The 18,470-nt window shown below is 44.6% G+C and overlaps 1 protein-coding gene across 9 annotated transcripts in view; it reads left to right on the forward strand.

Moving 5' to 3' along the window:
• The window catches only part of MED12L (mediator complex subunit 12L), a 348,149-nt gene that overhangs the window by 83,828 nt on the left and 245,851 nt on the right, over positions 1–18,470 (forward strand). For 5 of the 9 annotated variants that reach the window (XM_075937729.1, XM_075937727.1, XM_075937728.1 and 2 more), the window contains exons 11-12: positions 10,491–10,622; positions 12,200–12,326. In XM_075937729.1, coding sequence (XP_075793844.1) covers positions 10,491–10,622; positions 12,200–12,326 — 259 coding nt within the window. Of the gene's footprint in view, positions 1–10,490; positions 10,623–12,199; positions 12,327–14,653; positions 14,765–18,470 lie in introns of all 9 variants that reach the window. The other 4 variants (XM_075937723.1, XM_075937724.1, XM_075937726.1 and 1 more) reach the window with 1 other exon arrangement.

Below are 18,470 nucleotides of genomic sequence, written 5' to 3' on the forward strand. Positions count from 1 at the left end.
CGTAAAAAAATTCTGGTATTTTCTCATTAGGTAAGTTTTTTATTATAATTAGGTGTATCAGTCCTTAGCTGCGAACTGCCTGGATAGTAGATATGCTCACGCTGCCTGAGTGTGTCTACCTGCCAGGCAGTTTGCACCTACTTGAGGGAGGGTCTGGGGGCGAGGCGGGGGGGCAAAATGGAATCCCCAGGCAGACTCACTCCTCTGCCAGGGTCTGTAGGATCTGCATGTGCCCAGGTCAGTCCCGCTCTCCCCCCCCCCCCTTCTCCTGATTTCCCAGTCAAGCCCTGCTTCCGGTGGCCAGTTCCCCCCGCCTCCCACTAATCTCCCCTGTCAGCCCTGCTCCCCCAATGACCCCCCCCCAACCAGCCCAGCTGCCCCTGTCCAGCCCTGCTTCCCGCAGCTGTTTCTCCTATCCTCTTCCTCCTGTTTTCCCCTGGCCAGCCCTCCTGCCCCTCGTTCAGGCCTGGTTCCGCCGCCTGCCCTCCCTGATTTCTGCTGGACAGCCACACTGCCTCCAACCCTGCTTCTGCTACCTGCCCCACCTTCTTCTCTGTGGGACAGCCCCACTACCCCCAACCTTGCCGGGGAGCGGCGCTGCGGGACCAACCGGGCAGCGCCCCAGCTGCTCTACCCCAGGCGTAGGCAAGAAAAGCCTGGTCTGCTGGGGGAGTGGGGGGGCACTAGCTGCACCCCCCCCCCCCAGCAGACCAGGGAGACGCGGGTGGCGGGACCGCCCGCGTCCTCCACGGCTTTGCTCCGTCTCCCTGGTCTCCTCCCTGCAGACCAGGGAGACCGGGAGCAAAGCCGCAGAGCACGCCCGCAGCGGGACAGCCCGGGTGCACCTGGGCTGTCCCGCTGCGGGCGTGCTCCGCGGCTTTGCTCCCGGTCTCCCTGCAGACCAGAGAGACGGGGAGCGGCTTTTCTTGCCCCGGAGGATGGGGCGGCGGGACTGCAGCGCATCTGGGCATCCCGCCGCTCCAGTCCTCCGGGGCGAGAAAAGCCCCGTTCGTAACTGCGGATCCGACATGAGTCGGATCCGCGTAATTCGGGGATTGCCTGTAGTCTCAATCTTTTAATGTCTGCTCTTCTGAAAGCTGTTGTGTGATCCTATTGATTTTTGTTGCCCTTCTCTGTTCCTTTTCCAGCTTAGTTCAACAAGCCAGGAAAAAGCAAGAATAACTGCTGAGAGAGATTGTCAAGTTTAATCATGCAATCAGCGCATACTGAATTACTGTTCATTTGAAACTTTCTATTTTTCTTCTCTGCTTTAGAAGTCCAGCATGAAATACCTTCATGCTGAGACAGCTGTGCATAAAATCACTTATGTGAGGAAAAATCTTTCCTGTGACATTAACATGAACAGTTTTTTAAAAACAAATGGAACAAAAAATTTCTATTATTAGAGAAGTGTTTTTTAAAAGGACAATATTCTTCAGACTTTTTTAAAAGCAAATATGCAATATAATGTAGCATGCACCTCTAATCCAGTGGTTCTCCACCTTTTTGGCCCATGGTCCACTGCACTCAATGCAGACCTTTTCATGGAGCACCCGCCAACCATCCAGGATGACCAAATGGGTGGCTGGCTGGGGAGGGATAGCAGCAGCGTGTGGAGCTGCTTCCTTCCCCTGCAATCTGGGTCGGCTTATGAGGCTCGGGGCTCCGCTCCCCACAGCAGTAAGCCAGTGTTGGCCCTCTAGCATCGTGACCCTACAGGCTCACTATTGTAGCGTGAGGGTAGCATGAGCCTGCAGCCCACCAGCAAGATGGACCACACTTTGAGAACCACTGCTCTAATCCAAGGCTTGTCTTTAGCCCTAGGGTATCCTGGTATAGTGAGTAATGGCTCTTTCCATCTTCCTTGCATAACTTTTTTCTATGTGGTGATCAGTCATGGTGTTATACGTACATACACTTTATACACTGTATAATTATGTTTTAGAGTGCTTTAAAACAAAACCAATAAAATTTTATAAACGGTCAAAAATAATTTTCCAGTATGTGGCATATATATCGAGAGCTAGGAATAAGTGTCTGAGTCAGGCTGGAGTTGGAGACCAGAGATCAAGCAACGTCTGGTATTGCGGCAGGTCAGAGTCTGTGCGGTTGCACTTACTACTGCCTGGGGTTAAATGGGGTGTTGGTATCCTCCTGCCCTCTGAGGGACCAGTCACTCTACTTTCCAGTAGCATTCCTTTGCTTTTGCCTGGCCTCCTGTGTGGCATTGTGGGATTATCAGCCATCCCAGTCTGTAGGCTCTGTTTCTAGTTCCTGGATCCTTACAGGAACAAAGAGTTCTTAGATAAGACACAGAGGAGATGAGATACGTCACCTTTAGGTGACTCTACTTGAGTGTTTTTAACTAAATTACAGTGTAAATAAAAATGCACAGTATCAGGTGACAGGAAGTCCTAAGATACAGCTTTTAAGATGTCACATGCTCCCTTATTCACAAGAAAGGTGAACTATATATATGAGAATTGGTGTTCTACTTTCTCTGTCATTGGCTTATGGATCACATAGACAATGTGTTCGTTATACTGTGCATATGACATTTCAATGCTGTATTTTTATACTCAACTTACCCATCACTTTAAATGGATAAAATGAAGATTTTTGGTGTTATGCTCTTAGCAGGCACACTTTAGTGACTTCCATGAGAATACTCACAGTGCACAAAAGAAGAATATAGATACGTTGGGAGGATACAGGGCTAAGAAATCCAGCTATTTTATATTATTGTTATGCATGCAGAGTCCTTGTAGGCACATGGAAATTGTGTGATTTTGAATTTTGAGGTAGAACACGTTAGTTGTTTTTCAAGTAATTTTCAGATAATTGTCTTTGTTCAACAGAGGTTGTGTTTTGAAAAAACACATTTACTGTGCTAGTGAAAAATCTGAAGCTCTAGAATCAGTGCCATGGTTTTTGAGTTTAATCACTTGCAACCAATTAGTGCTCCCTTTGTTTTTTTGTTAGTACCTTACTTTTCTAAAAATTCAGATTAATTTTATTTTGTAGGTCTACAATGAAAATGTATTTTTATATTTGGACTGGCGGTTGTACAATATTAACAAATAAATGATGCACTTAGAAACAGAATCAGAAGTTTGCCTCTTCCAATTTCAGAACTATTCTTATGGTTTATTAATGTTAGAAAAATGAACAAATAAAAATATATTTTAAAGTCTTCAGTAAGGAGATAAATGATTGTCTCTTTAAAATATTTAGACAATTCTATTACAAAACCTATTTAAATTCAGGGTGAAACTGGAAAACAACCATGGCACTGATTTAGTTTAATCTGCAGCTGCCTTTGTCAACCTTAGTGTCCTCAGTAGGGTAAATGCATGTTTTGTACTCTGTATGTTTTGCAATAAATTAACACTTCTAGCAGAATTTTAAAATTGGGCCTCTGTAAATATTGTATAATTCAAATGCAAGAAGTCACAGCTGTTCTCGAGTAACTTCATTAAGAAATTTTAGCTGTCAGATTACATGGTCAGCTGGCACTGTTTTTGTTGTTTAATCTCTTTTTGGGCCTGTTTCCTAACCAAAGTTAATTATGTAAGCTTTATTCAAATAAGATATAAGATTACTGTTACTGGTGTATCTATTATCTAGGGGTGACTTGTGTATGTGTGTATAATAAATCTCATGATACGTTTTGTAAATCTGCCTCCCGGATTATTGGCAGAGCAAAAGGTTTGAATGCTCTTTTGTTTTTAATCACTGTGCCGCATCCTCATTTAGTAGCCAATCCAAACTTTCAGGTTATCATTTGGTAACACTGACTGCAGAAGGAGATAAGCTTTCCTAATGAGGGGTTTAAAAAAAAATCCTTCTATGAAAGAAAGAGTATTTGAGTCAATAAGTCTTTGCCACTAGTTCTCATTGGTACAGTACATAATCGAAGCTATGGTTCCTTAATTAGAGCCTCTAGAAATGTGATAGTACTTGGAAAAATGTAATAATTTACACTTTGTAGAGATGCTGAGTGTCCGATAAAGCAGAATTTGAATATTTCCAGCATCTGTTGTCTTAGTCTGAGTACACACAGGAAAATGGGAAAGGTCAATAAAACACATCTCAGCATGAGCTTTAATGTGTACCTGGGACTATTTTGGGAAAACTTAATTATGCAGTCAGGAAGGTACCAGTGATGACCTAGTGCATTGAGTAAACAAATGTAACACAATCTTCAGTGTAGTTCATGTTTCTGTGTATAGTGGAGGGGAAACCTCAAAATGCTGAGGTCTGTTACCTTCATAATAACATAGATGTAGTCCACATGTGTGAATTCACCGTCCACTTGAACTTTTTAACATTTGGATGTTTGATGAGAACTAACTGTAATCCTTGAACCTATGTGTGTGCTTGACATGTTTGTGATGAACATTCTGCTTTATAAATTATAACATTAATATCCATAATAGAGTTGTACAACTTCATGAGTAAAACTTCCTATATAGTATTTTCTGTAATGTTTCCCCTGGTGTTTGTCATAATCCTTTCTCTGTATGGTATGTTGAAACATTAATTTTTATCTCCATTCATCCATGCTTGTATTACGAGGGGCAAGAACCAGAAAAGGCTGAGAGTTTAGAGAGAGAAGAGTAAGGGAAGGAATGAGTGTGGGCATAATCGTAATCGGTAGGTGAGAGGTTGTATGTGGGGCAAATAAAGGGGTGAAAGAAGGAAACCAGCTGACAAACTTCTTTGCCTCTTCTTTTTGGAGACTTCAGTAACATGAGAAGTAAGAGGGAACTGAGGGATGTGGCAGCACAAAGAGGTATTCAGTGTATGCATGGCCCCATGAACATTGCTAATAAAGTAATTCTGGTCTTGTGCACATGAGGTGCATATGTATCTGCATCCACACTGACTACATAAGAATGGCCATACTGGGTGAGATCAAAGGTCCATCTAGCTGACTATTCTGTCTTCCGACAATGGCCAATGCCAAGTGGGAATGAACTGAACAGGTAATCACCAAGTGATCCAGCCCCTGTCACCCATTCCCAGACTGTGGAAGAGACCAGGGACATGATCCCTGTCCAGCATTATCTACATTATCTTGAAGAACTGTAGTTACTGTAGGGTAATATCCATTGTTTGGTTAGCTAGAAAGATGGCAGAAGTGAAGAGGAGAGTGTGAGTTTGTAGAGAAGGAAGTCCTCTTGGCCCTAGGCTTCCTGCTAGACAAACTCTGAAGAGTGAGAGCAGGATCAGAGCAGATGAATGTTCTGCAGAGGTATGATGGACATTAGGATGTGTGAGGGAGGCTAAGATTTAAGAGTGAAACATGAAGTGAATAAACTACTGTCTCAATGTGGAAGATGGGCAGAGAAGTCATCAGTGCTGATTGACTGGAAGTCATGGAAAAGACTGAAAGACAGGGCATAGACAAGGGGCTTGATGGTCATTTCTGAAAGGAACCAGATGGTAGCAAGTGCGTGTGCGGTGCTGGGTGAAATTGGAGTTGAGCAAATGGCTCTTTTAGTGAGTGGGAGAGTTGAATGAGGGCAGCAGGTTGACTTCATAGAATCAAGGACACTAGAACTGGAAGGGACCTCAAGAAGTCATCAAGTCCAGTAACTTGCCTTCACAGAGAGGGGGGAAGAAGGGAGAAGTTGGTTATAGTGCTGTTCAAGAAAAAGCAAAAAATGTCAAGGGGGAACAAAAAGGGTTGGAAGCAACAGGTAGGAACAGAGAAGTCCAACACCACCTTCATTGTGTGACCCAGGCTGGAGAGGGGAAACAGCTGACAAGCTTTAATCTGGGGAGATTTCCTAACAGAGTAGGCTCTTATTCTGAGACATATTCTGTCAAGAGAAGCTGAGAAGGTACTTAAGATTTTTAAAATTAGTCTAAACAAAATGTTATCTGGACACATGCAAATGGCTCTTAACAGTAATGTCTTAAGTTTTTAATATTGGGACAGTTGAGGTTAATTTTTTAACCTGTTTAGTTAAATCGGCCTACTTCAGCTGGATAGTGAGGGTATTTGTGTCAACAGGAAATAATCAGAGAAAAATAGATTGGAAACCACATCCCTCCACTCTAGCAGAGACTGTATAATTTCAGTACAATGTATGTGTAAGTGGTCTCCAAACTTTTTACACCCAAGATCACTTTTTAAATGTCAGGGCAAGCCAAGATCTACCCCATCCCTTCCCCGAGACCACACTCCTTTGAGGCCCTGCCCTTTCCAAACCTTTCCGCAGACTACCTGATGCGAATGGAAACTCACTGTCAATTACATAATTACGCTCCAGCCATTTTGCGAGAGCTACAGCTGGGGAGAACGTTTTAATTTAAATTATTAAACAGATTAAGCGTTTTAACTTTCTCATGTTAGTTTATCAAACTTAATTTTAAATAAAGTAAAACATTATGTCCAACACAAAAGGTTTTAATGTTTTCTTTATTTCTGGCAGAGGTGGGGAACCATTTTGGGTTGGGGGCCACTGACCCACAGAAGAATCAGTTGGGGACCACACAAGTGATGTGGCCCCCAACTGAGCTACCTCACACTCTTTTGGCAGTCCAGCCCCTGAAGGGTGAGGGAGAAGGGGCAGGGAAGACTGAGGTTCAGGGCTTCCCATAGGAAGATTTACTTTACCCCAAATTTAATCTCCTGCCCCCACATCCCTGTGCTGCCAGGCACTCACCTCCAGACAGCAGCACTGGGACTCGCAGCCACCAGGGAGCAGTGCTGGGGTGAGGAGGGGGAGGGAGCAGCATCTCTTCCTTGCCCCTCCCAGCCCTTTGCCTGCATGCTCCAGTGCTAGGGCTGGGACCAGCAGAGCCAGAGGCCACCCAGGACTGGCTTCAGCTGGGCCAGGTGCAGCAGAGTGCTGGGGAAGGTGGCTCTCTGACCCCTCTCACAGCAGAGAACAGCCTGTCCTCCACTGCAGCACATGTGCTATCCTCCCAGCCCCTTCCCAGAGCAGGAGGAAAGAGCGGGGACGTGAGTGTGCGTGCCTCTTACTCCATCCCAGCCAGCAAGTTAACAAAGAGGGGCAGCCACCCCTCTTTGATCCAGCCCAACTGGAGCGCGGCTCCAGCCTCGGCAGGCTGAACGCCAAGCTGGGCTGGAGCAAACAGGGGCAGCCACTTGGGCTGAAAGCCCACTGAGGCTGTACCGCCCTCCAGTGGGGCTAGATCAAAGATGGGCAGCCATCCAGCCAGCTGTCCACAACGATCGACCCCTACAGGTGCTGTGATCGACTGATTGGTGATAACTGGTGGAAGTGATGATGCAGAAGTTTTAGCTTGCTTAGTAAATAATACAGTCTTCCTAAAAGCAGCATGTGTGTTTTGTTTCCGTGGTTATCTTTGGCATTCCAACAAAGTGTCTTCGCATGGATGATATCTCACTATGTAACAAGAGAACCTCATGCTTGCAGTTCTTGAAGGCTGTGAAAACTTCATTAAAATGTTGCAAGTACCTGGATTACTCTTCTTGCTGAACTAATGTATAAAAAATACTAAAATCAGATTGCTTTGTATAGTGAGTTTTCTTCATAGAAGATGGCAGAACTTGAAACCCGCGAAGGGGTATAGGCTCAATACTTAATCTATGAAGATTTTAAAATGTTTTTCCCTGGTATGAATTGGATAAAATTTATCAACCCTCTAAAACATGGACTCCAACGTGATGAAAATCCCAATTTCTCATCTTGGTGATCTACTTCTATTATGTTTAGTGTTTGTTTGTGTCACAGCCTCGAAATTACTCTTTCTGTCAAGTCTATTTATATGTAGGATTTTTGCTAGTTGACTCTTCTGACTCACAAAATAAAAGTGTTCAGTGCAGATCAATATACATCTGAGGAACTAAACCAAAGTTGCTTATGTGTGTGGTGAAGTGCCTTTTAGGGGAAAGGGTGTTTAAAAAAAAAAAAAAACCCTCCACGTCAGTTTAAGCATTTTCAAATCTTCTTGCTTAGACACATTACAGTTTTTCTGAGAAGTGCAGTCCTTATTCAAAAGTACTTGCCAGCACTTAAAGTAATTCTATATAAAACTAGCCAATTAGCCTGTCATAAGACAGGATTTTCAGGTCTCTCCTCCATGTCAGTCTTCTCTTCTGAGCCTCCGGTCTCTTGTTCTGTCTGTCTCTCCTCCTCCTCCTCTCTCTCTCTCTCTCTCTCTCTCTCTCTCTCTCTCTCTCTCTCTCTCTCTCAGCTCTCCTCCGCCTCCTGCCTCTCTCTTTGTCTCTCTTTCATTTCTCCTCCTCTTCCTGCCTCTCACTCGGGAGACCGCAGAGCCCAAATGGCCATTTGGGCTCCGCACTCCTGTGCTGCATGGGGGGCGCGGAGCCCAAACAGTCACTTAAGCCGCTTGCTCCCACGCGGCAGCCTGGCTGAGCAGCGCAGAAGTCAGGCGAGTGCGGCAGTGGGAGGCAAAGGGCGGGTGGGGCCTGGAGCTGCTGTCATGCTGCATGTCACTGCCCCTCCCCCCTTCGCCTCCCACCGTGGCACTCGGCTGACTTCTGCGCTGCTCAGCCAGGCCGCCGTGGGGGAGCAAGCGGCCGTTTGGGCCCTGCACTTCCCATGCAGCATGGGTTGCCCAGAGAGAACAGCCAGCATTTCAGCAACAACGCCCCCAGAGGGAATAGCCAGCATTTCAGGCAACAGCACCCCCCAGAGGGAACAGCCAGCATTTTGGCGTCTCAGACTCTCAGACACTGGGCTACTATATATATATGATGCTTCATAGAAGGCAGGTGGTAACAGAGAGAACTGTGTGTATGCCAATGGATTTGAAGTTTATTTGAATACAGGTATCTATGGGTGTGTCTAGACTGGACTTTTGTTGACAAAACTCTGTACAAAACTATACCTGCGTCTACACTACCGCTGAGTTCTTTCGACATAACGTCGACAGAACTCAGCAGTTTTGTTGACGCTGGTAAACCTCATTTTACGAGAGTTTCTGTCGACAGAATCATAGAATAATAGGACTGGAAGGGACCTCAAAAGGTCATCGAGTCCAGCCCCCCGCCCTCAAGGCAGGACCAAGCTCCGTCTACACCATCCCTGACAGATGTCTATCTAACCTGTTCTTAAATATCTCCAGAGAGGGAGATTCCACCACCTCCCTTGGCAATTTATTCCAATATTTGACCACTCTGACAGTTAGGAATTTTTTCCTAATGTCCAATCTAAACCTCCCCTGCTGCACTTTAAGCCCATTACTCCTTGTCCTGTCCTCAGAAACCAAGAGGAACAAATTTTCTCCTTCCTCCTTGTGACACTCTTTTAGATATTTGAAAACCGCTATCATGTCCCCCCTTAATCTTCTTTTTTCCAAACTAAACAAGCACAGTTCATGAAACCTGGCTTCATGATGGTGATGAGATGGTGATGAGAAGGTGCTGGGGGAGGATTGGCCTGTGACAGCGCAGCCCCTTTCTGCCCTACGTTTTCCCAGCTGTCGTGCGGTGCTAAGTGGCAGTGCTGAGCACCCTGGGCGTTTGGCCTGACCTTCCTGTGGGGAGAAGGTGTTATTGCATCTAGGGTTGTGTCTAGACTACAGGGTTTTGTCGACAAAGCAACTTGCTTTGTTGACAGAACTGAATGTAGTCTAGACGCTCTTTGTCAACAAAACTTCTGTCTACAAAAGCCTGTAGTCTAGACGTACCCTTAGTTAGCTCCAAAATTTTGAGTTTGGCTAAGCGTAGAAATTTGTTTCAACATGTGGGGGTTCTTTCCTCCCTCTCTTCCCTGTTACCGTGATCCTTTGTCCGCAAGTAATCCCTTCTTTAAGAGCCCCTAGCATTTGTCTGTGGGAAGCTGGAGGAAAAGCCTGGGCCTTCTATCTTCTCTTTCCCCTGACTGAAGAGAGGAAAACAGGGCTGTTTCCCATGCTCAGTGATGTGAGCAAGGAGGGCCTGTTGGCATGCTCTTCTTAGTGAATGTGAATGAGTGACTTCTGTCTTACTCTTTTGGGGACGCTCAGAGTTACACTTCTCTAGAGGAGTGGGGAATGTACCAACTTCCCTGTTTTCTCCAGTCAAGTCTTTGTTGGTGAGGCACAAAGCTGAGGAAAAAACCACATAAAACATGCATTGAATCAGCATAAGAGAGGCATGAAATTTGTATGATTATTTGAAATATGGGGTGTTCCACTAAACCCAGCCTGGATTCACTTAACGCTTGTTAATTGGTTACCATTCTCCCAGCTCTTCCCCACGTCCAGGTATATCCTTCTATATCTGTTGATGCTTTTGTTGTGCACTTGGTTTCTTCCATCTGCTGCAGCTATGCCCTCTCACACCCTCTTCCTTTTGAAGATAAAATGTGCATACACATGGATCGGAAAGCTCTAAAAATTGTTTCACATGGTAAAACAAAGTGCTAGAACAAAGTACATAATCACCAGCACTTTGGTTACATACAGTTTCTAGCCACCAGATAAATAAGCACTGCTATTCCTGTGCACGTGAAGTAACTTTATTTTATTTCTCTATTGAACAGATCGCCCCTAATGATGAAGCTGTGGTAACATTGCTTTGTGAATGGGCTGTGAGTTGTAAAAGATCTGGCAAACACAGAGCGATGGCTGTGGCAAAACTCTTGGAGAAGAGGCAAGCAGAAATTGAGGCAGAAGTAAGTTGTTCTTCCTAGTGTTAGGATATGTTGGCAATGCACTTAAAATGTTAAGGAGAAATTAGCTTGATTCAGCATACAGGTTTTTAAAACTGTTGGCTCAGACTTAGCGAATTGAATGTCATGTCACCAATTTATGGTTCTTGAATTGTGCTTTCTCTTTGAATGACGATGAAGCTTCTAATAAAAATAAACCTTAAATCTTCAGTTAGTTTCATTACTGTTTATTTTTCCTTTTGTGATTTACTTTAGTGTTTTAGGCGTTTATATGTGGTATTGCATGTGCCATCTATTGTCCCTTGAAGAAATTAGCATCAAACTGTGTGGACTGGTATACAATTCTACATACTAAAGATTGTTTTCTGATGACCTACAAAATCTGGGGAACTCTAAAAATCAACTGGGCACATCAGAACTATAATAACATGTCTTAAACAGAGCTGTATGTTTTCCACTGAAAATATGAGAAGAATGAAAATGTTTCACATAGGCACATGACTGTGTAACAAGTGTGTCTTTATTGCAACAAATGAATATAAGCTAATTTACACCAGTTGCTGTTGGGCTCATAATGGTCTTTAGGCCCATTGCAACTTCTTTTCTTTATAAAACCAAACCATTTCCACATTGCGAATCAAATGGAGATGCTATTAGTACTTTAGTTATTTACTAGTCTAAAAACTGAGTTCCTCAGATCCTGTGGTGTGGTAGCCCATTGGTAAATGTTGACTTCTTAATGCAGATAGGGTTGCCAGATGGTTTCAACAAAAATACCAGACACAGTTGACATTACATCACAATCTACATTACATCTTATTTAGAAAATACCGGACAGTTATATTTTCTCATTTATATTTTCTTAATTTGTTTCCCAAACAGAAAGCTCAAATACGGGACTGTCTGGTTCAAAACCAGACACCTGGCAACCCTAAATGCAGATTACTGTCAGCTGTGTTTTAGGCTCTGTCTAATAGACTGTTTCAGTAGATGGCCTTACTAACAAAACATAGCTTATGTTTTGATTTAAGATACAACAATCTTTTTAATGCAGCCAGAGTACTGTTTTAGAAGTGCCTCTTCCACCGGAACTGGCTGCAGCAACATAGACACAAACACTTTTTTACTTTCACTCTTCATCTGTCCCTTCAAACCACCACCACCAACACAAGTAGTGGGGGAAGGGAGATGCCTTTACACCAGTAATGGGTAATGTATGCAAAGGAAGAAAAATAACTTCCTTTGCTAAAGCTGTAATTATAGCCTATGTAATCAATCCAGAAATTTAAGTTTGTTTGAAATTTTGCTAAAATATTCTAACTCTTAAGACTTTTTTAAAAGTGGTGATTCTGTACAATTCTATATAATTATTATATAACTTTTAAACAAGCACGTTAGAAATACCCAAAGTAGACAAAGGTGGGAAAATGCTCTATTTTGGTAATGCTTCTGTGGCATTGCTGGGATTTGGATGGATATTGCATTGGAGGGGGGGGGGTAGGGGAGAGGAGGGGGAAAGAAACATTGTCACATTTAGAGTTACATGATAGGCTAATTGGTATTTTTTCCCCACTATGTAGAGATGTGGTGAGTCAGAAGTGCTAGATGAAAAAGAATCCATTTCTTCAGCTTCTCTCACTGGATCCAGCCTTCCTGTTTTTCAGAATGTCCTACTTAGGTTTTTAGATACACAGGCTCCATCTTTATGTAAGTATTAATTCATATCTGTTCCAAGGAAAAGAACAATTGGCCTTGTGTCCACCTGTTGAAGTTATCCTGCATTGTTAGAATATGTGCTTCTTATTTGTAGTTTCTATTATCCCCTCCACAAATTTTCGTGTGATCATAATTTTCCGAAATATTTCATTTTTGTACTGAAGGTTTCCATTGCATTCTGTGCTTGAAGGTGGATTTTTGGAAAGCTTGAGCGAACTTCTTTTATCCTTGTTTGGACTGAAGCATGAGGAAGGGGAAAAGTATTCTTTTTGTGCATAATACATAAAATAAAGTAATAAGACTGTTCTCCTTTGATTTCATGAGGAATTCAAAACAGCTTACTTTTATTTGGTATATAATCAATACTCAGTGATTAACTTGAAAAGGAAACTGGTCAGATTATAAGCAAGTGGGAAAATCACTAGTTAAATGAGTGTGCTAAGTAGCCATCAGATATTTCTTCTTCTAACTAAATTCTTTTATGACTTTTAATAAAACATTTTCTCCTGACTCAGAAGCCTGACAAGCACTGGGCTGCAGACACTTTTTGCACGGAGGAGATTTAGAAATGCACATTACAAAATCTGTCTTTAGGTGCTTTTGGTCCTGCTTTGGTAAGAACTGCCCACGGTTTTAATCAACACTCGTGTTTACACTCTCTGGGAGGGCTGGCCTTACCATGAGGTGAACTGAGGCAGCTGCCTCAGGTGCCAGACTGGGGGGGGTGACACTAGGACCCAGAGAATTGAGACCTTGCAAACTCAGTTTTTAGAGTAGCAAGCGGGAATGGGGGCATCATTTGAGCTCCCCACCTCAGGTGCCAAAATGTTGTGGGATGGCCCTGCTCTCTGGGACTGAGATCTATTTTAAATATTACATTGGATTGCTGTGACTAGGAACTGCTGTTCTGGGCTCATAGTAATGGACACTGAAGCCATATGCGGATGAATGGGCAAACTGTCCCCAGTTCCTTGTCTATCTCCTTGCTCTGAGTCAGAGGATTTGCTTGCCCACCTTGAGTGTGCCTTGGCTTTTTGTATTCTTTTTATAGTTGTTTCTTAAGATCAGTGGCGGCCCGTCCGCAGAGGCGAACTAGTCTGTTGCCTACGGCGCCAAAGTTAAACAGCATTGAGGGGTTTGGAGGCGGGGGCGCCGATCGCGCATTTTGCCTAGAGCACCAGTTGCTGGCAGCTTGACTACGGCTGCTCCTGCTTAAGATTAGTTAGTTGTTAGTAGCAAAATGCAGGACAATGTAGCACTTTGTTAGTAGTAGTGTTAGTTAGTAGTCAGAGGATTTTTTCCCCTCCTCTCTTATTGGAAAGACACTGTTCATCTCAGTCTGCTACTGTCAAGGTCAGTCTTGCTTTTTTGCAGTCTTATTAACAAGCCAACACCTGTCAGTCTCCATTTGCATCTACATTACTACACTCCCCATCAGTGGTACCATCATGCACCAGTAGCTTTGGCTACTGCGTCTTTGGCTACTGTGTCAGTACCCTACTCAGTAAAGCCAAGAGTTTAGATACACAAGGGACCTGTCCATAATGGATGAACTGGAATCCCACCTTTCATGGGTAAGGAGCATCTTTGTATACCAACACCTTGATTGCTACTGTACCCTAGTAATGCAGGACTTTCCATTCATTTCTCTGGGAGCTTCTATGTTGGATGATGATGAGGAAGACCGAGACTTCCAGTTGGTCTTTTATTTCAATCCAGGGCTACCTGCAAATCCTGTGAGAAGCCCATTCTCTGACAGTTATAGGGAAGATCAAAATTATCATAAAGGTTGGTGGAACCTGCCCTGCATGCCACCTACACTGCCATATGGGCTCCCCATTGGTAGTACAGAGATCTCTGGGCTGCTCACCAACAGCAATTCTTCAGACCACCACCTCAAAGGGAGACAGAGTTGTTGAATCCTCTCCTTCCCAGCCAGTTCACCCACAGGAGGAAATGTGAGGAAACAGAGGTTAGAGTGAATAAAGAGGCTTCCCCTCAAGCAGCCATTTAATCTTCATCTCCAGAAGAAGTAGCTCTACCACCTTCCATGGCTGACAATTTTTGGTAATTTCAAGACCTGATAAAGTGGCTAGTTGACACTCTTTAGATTCCACTTGGAGTGTTCAGGGATTCACAGCACAAGGTGTTGGATACTCTGTGGTCAGCAACACAGATGAGCGTTACCCATGCCTCTGGATTCATCTAAGATTGTGAGACAAACTCCTGCTACAATTTCTCTAAAATTTGAAAAGGTAGATTAAGTATTGTGTTCCTTCTAAGGACTCTGATTTCCTCCTCTTCCATCCTCTTGCTAGCTTCCAAGTCATGGATGTACAGCAGTTCTGTTCCATTTGACAAGGACCAAAACAGACTGGATCTATTTGGATCTGTTCATCTGCAAACCTGCAGTTCAGGATCACAGACTTGTAAGTGGTTGTGGCCAAATACAGTTTCACAAATGATTGTAGTAGATCAGCACAGGGATGTAGTAAATTCAGGAGTCACTGGTGTGGCGTTCTGACATGTCCCCTTCTCCGTCAATGATGATAAACATTCGGCTGTATGTGTTTCCGTATTTCATGTTAGGTCTGCATAGATAGCTAGCATAATAGACTTTAAGAAAGCCCCCAAAGACCACAGATTCAGATAAAATATGAAGGCACCCGAGTCAGGTTTATTGTCAAACTTAGTACATTAATAGTTGTCGGTAGCCAAATAGACCTCGAGCATCTGTGCATTTTGTACCCATGACAATGGACATGTCTCAGTCAATAGTATGGATTCACTATTGCCATCTGAGCTGGACAAAGAGTTAACTCAAGGTATCCCAACATGTATAGATGGAGATAAACAATCTATGATAACACACCTTACATATCATCTTAACCATTAATGATACGTTTGGTACCTCCTCTTGTACTTTCCTCCAAAGCATTCCTGTTTACCACCTGTTGTTATGCTTTCACTCCTGTTGTTTCAAACTATTTTATCATGTACTAAGTTGGGGTGTCCTTGTACTGTCCTGATGGAATATATTTACATATTTCATGTGCTTTTAGCAGTGCTAGCAGTTCTAGGGCTGAGACACATGGACTTGCATGCAAATATCTGCTTTTGAAAAGGCCTGTCTATTACTTCTAGTACAGTATAACTCTTGCTTACTTTGGTTCAGATGTTATGCTTAAAAGAAGCACACGGGATCTTTTTCAGGGGGATAAGGCAAGATACCATATTTATTGATAATGTAACAATGTAGCATATGCATTTATACACACACACACACACACACACACACACACACACACACACACACACACTCACTCACTCTTTCTCTTTCTCTCTTCCTGCTGATATAATAGTTACCAGTCTGTAGCTCAACCCTACTTATTGGCCAGATAAGTTGGGTACGAGGGAGGAGCCGGGTTCTTGTCAGACCGGGCTGATGCTCCACGCCATAGAAGGAGGAAACCTGAAGACCAATACAAGACACAGTCCTCTAATATCAGTATGCTGACAACCCCTCCTCAGTGTTATCAGTTCCCTATCAGGGAGTGCCTGCCACTAACTTTAGGGTTCGTCATTCTACCCCTGTCCAGTCTTTGTCATCAAAGTGCTTAGCCTGATTGATAACTGTTTGGTGCCTTTGAGTTTTGGCTGATCATCTGGGCATGCAGTGGCCTTCATACCTATCACTCTTAAAACATTCTCTCTCCCATTCACACAAACAACACATTTACAGATTTGCAGCAAAAAAAAAGATTGCTTACAAGCCTCATTCCAAATACCTAGGTGTAACATTTGACTGTACGCTCTCCTTCCAATGCCATCTGGAACAAAGGAGAAACTAAAGCCAAGGATCAACCTTCTGAGAAATCTGACTGTAACTAGTTGGGGAGTGAGAGCATGCACCTTGAGGACCTCAGCAATAGCCCTGGTATATTCTGTTGCTGAATATTGCTCTTCTGTGTGGCTAGAAAGTGGCCACACAAACCTAGTCATCACTCAACTGAATAACGCCATGCGAGTGATAACTGGAACTTTAAAGCCCACTGCCATAAAATGGTTACTACTGCTGGCAAACATCGCCCCACCAAGCATTCGTTGCTGGGAACAGGAATGCAGACTATACCAACGTATCAGCCGCAGCAGCCAACCTCTTCCCATCCAGAAATACTTTGATCAGCCACCAACATCGCATCTAAAATCATGTAAGCCTCCCTGGTCGCGAATGAAGGAAGTCATGGCCAATGTCAAGGAACTATGGCGAGCTGAATGGCAGTAACTAGACGTCCTAAACAAACACCTTATGTCAGATCCACCACTGAGTAGAAAAGCTTCGATCTTCTCCGGAGACTGTGGTGTGTCCTAAACTGGCTTAGGACTGGTCAGGGCAGATGCAGTTAACTACTGCATAAGTGAAATTTGTTGCCATCCCCACCTAGTGATTGTGGCAGTCCGTAAACTATGCATCACATTGTTGCAGAATGCCCAACACGAATATTTACTGTCTTATTGGAGGATATCCACAATCTAACCAGCGACGGTGTTCATGGTCTGGAGAGCTTGGATGTCCAACTTTGATGAAGAAATATAGCATTGAACATAACATTTGAAAGAAGCATAGAACAAAGGGTACTTCTAGCCACTTCTCTTAAACGCCTTTCTTTCTATTACAAGGCTTTATCTAATACTGATATCACTATGCATTGCAATGTTCCATCCCTTCACTTTAACTTCAGAACATGATCACATCCAGCAGAGCTGGAGCTAAGTTGGCAAAGCTGCCGTATGCTTGTCTGAGGCCTACATCTTGTGTTTGTTTTTAAAATATAATCAAAACCTTATATTATAATATAATTCATTATAATTAACTTAGTACCTAGAAGGCTACACAGGCACCAGGTTCATGCTTCAGGCTCTTTCTTTGTCCTACATTCCCCCACTTTTTGTCTTTTTATGGGGAGGATGTTTACCCATAATCCCAGAGAAACATAATGCATGGACTGAAGGTGACCCAGTGGGCTAAACACTGTTGTGTGGTCACCTTATTTATTGTTCTCACATTCACGCCCCGTCTGTCCCTTGTATGACTGTTGGACAGATTTTATTTGCCAATTGTTAAGTCCCTTCTGTTGGCCTGGGAATGTTAGGTCTGGGACTAATATTCCTCAACCAGACCTAATATAGTTTTATGACTGAACCTTGGAGCACTGCCAGATAGGAAATATATATGGATAATGCGGATAAGGTGTGTATATTTGTAATGAATGTGAATATATAAGTATGGGTGCCTATGACACCATCTTATACCCAAACATAATCATATTTATAATATGATGTGGTTGTCTGGCTCTTATAAATGTAGTGCCACAGTGTGACGGTCTTGCCACTCCCCTTCCTATCCGGGAGAAAGGGGGAGGGGAGGGCAGGCGTCCGATACGTCTATATCTATCCGAGTCGTCCCCGCCTTGGGGCGCCCGGTGCCCCGTCAGTGAGGTCCTCCAGTCGTTCGGCGGCGAGTGCTCCTCCTCCGGCACGTTCTCCCAAGCGGAGGGGGGAAAAAGGGGGCCCGGGCCCGCCCACTCTCACGGGCCCCGGCGCAGGGCCCTAAGGACTCCGACTGACTACCAGTCGGGGTCCGGCTGACGGGGGTGTGCCCCTAAACGCATCAGCCCACGGGCTTCCTCACCGCCCTGCCCTGGGCCACTTCCTTTTCTCCCCTCGGTGGTCCTTACCCCCAGCGGCGGTGCGTCTCAGCGGGGCGACAGAGTGGGGGGGTGTCGCGGTCCTTCCAGGCGAGTAGCATCTCTCCGTCCAGCTGCTCTCCCCTCTTTGCTTGTGTGGCTTGGCGGTATTTGAACCTCCCGGCGGGCCGGCCCCCCCCGGTGGTCGTCCCGCCCCCCTCCCCGGTTGGGGCCGTTGATTGGCCTCTCGGCCCGTCCGGGCTGGCCCCTGCACCTATCCGGCGGTGGCCGGGCGGCTGCCCAGCTGAGCCGCGCCTTTGCTCAGCTGATCCGCGGAGCTGCCCCGCCAAGCCGCGCCTCCGCTCAGCTGAGCCGCGGCGCCCCTGCTCAGCTGAGCTGCGGCGTTTCTGCTGAGCCGCGGCTTGGGAGCAGCCGGCGCACAGCCGGT

Source organism: Pelodiscus sinensis, chromosome 10, assembly GCF_049634645.1.
Source record: "Pelodiscus sinensis isolate JC-2024 chromosome 10, ASM4963464v1, whole genome shotgun sequence".
Lineage (NCBI taxonomy): Eukaryota > Metazoa > Chordata > Testudines > Trionychidae > Pelodiscus > Pelodiscus sinensis.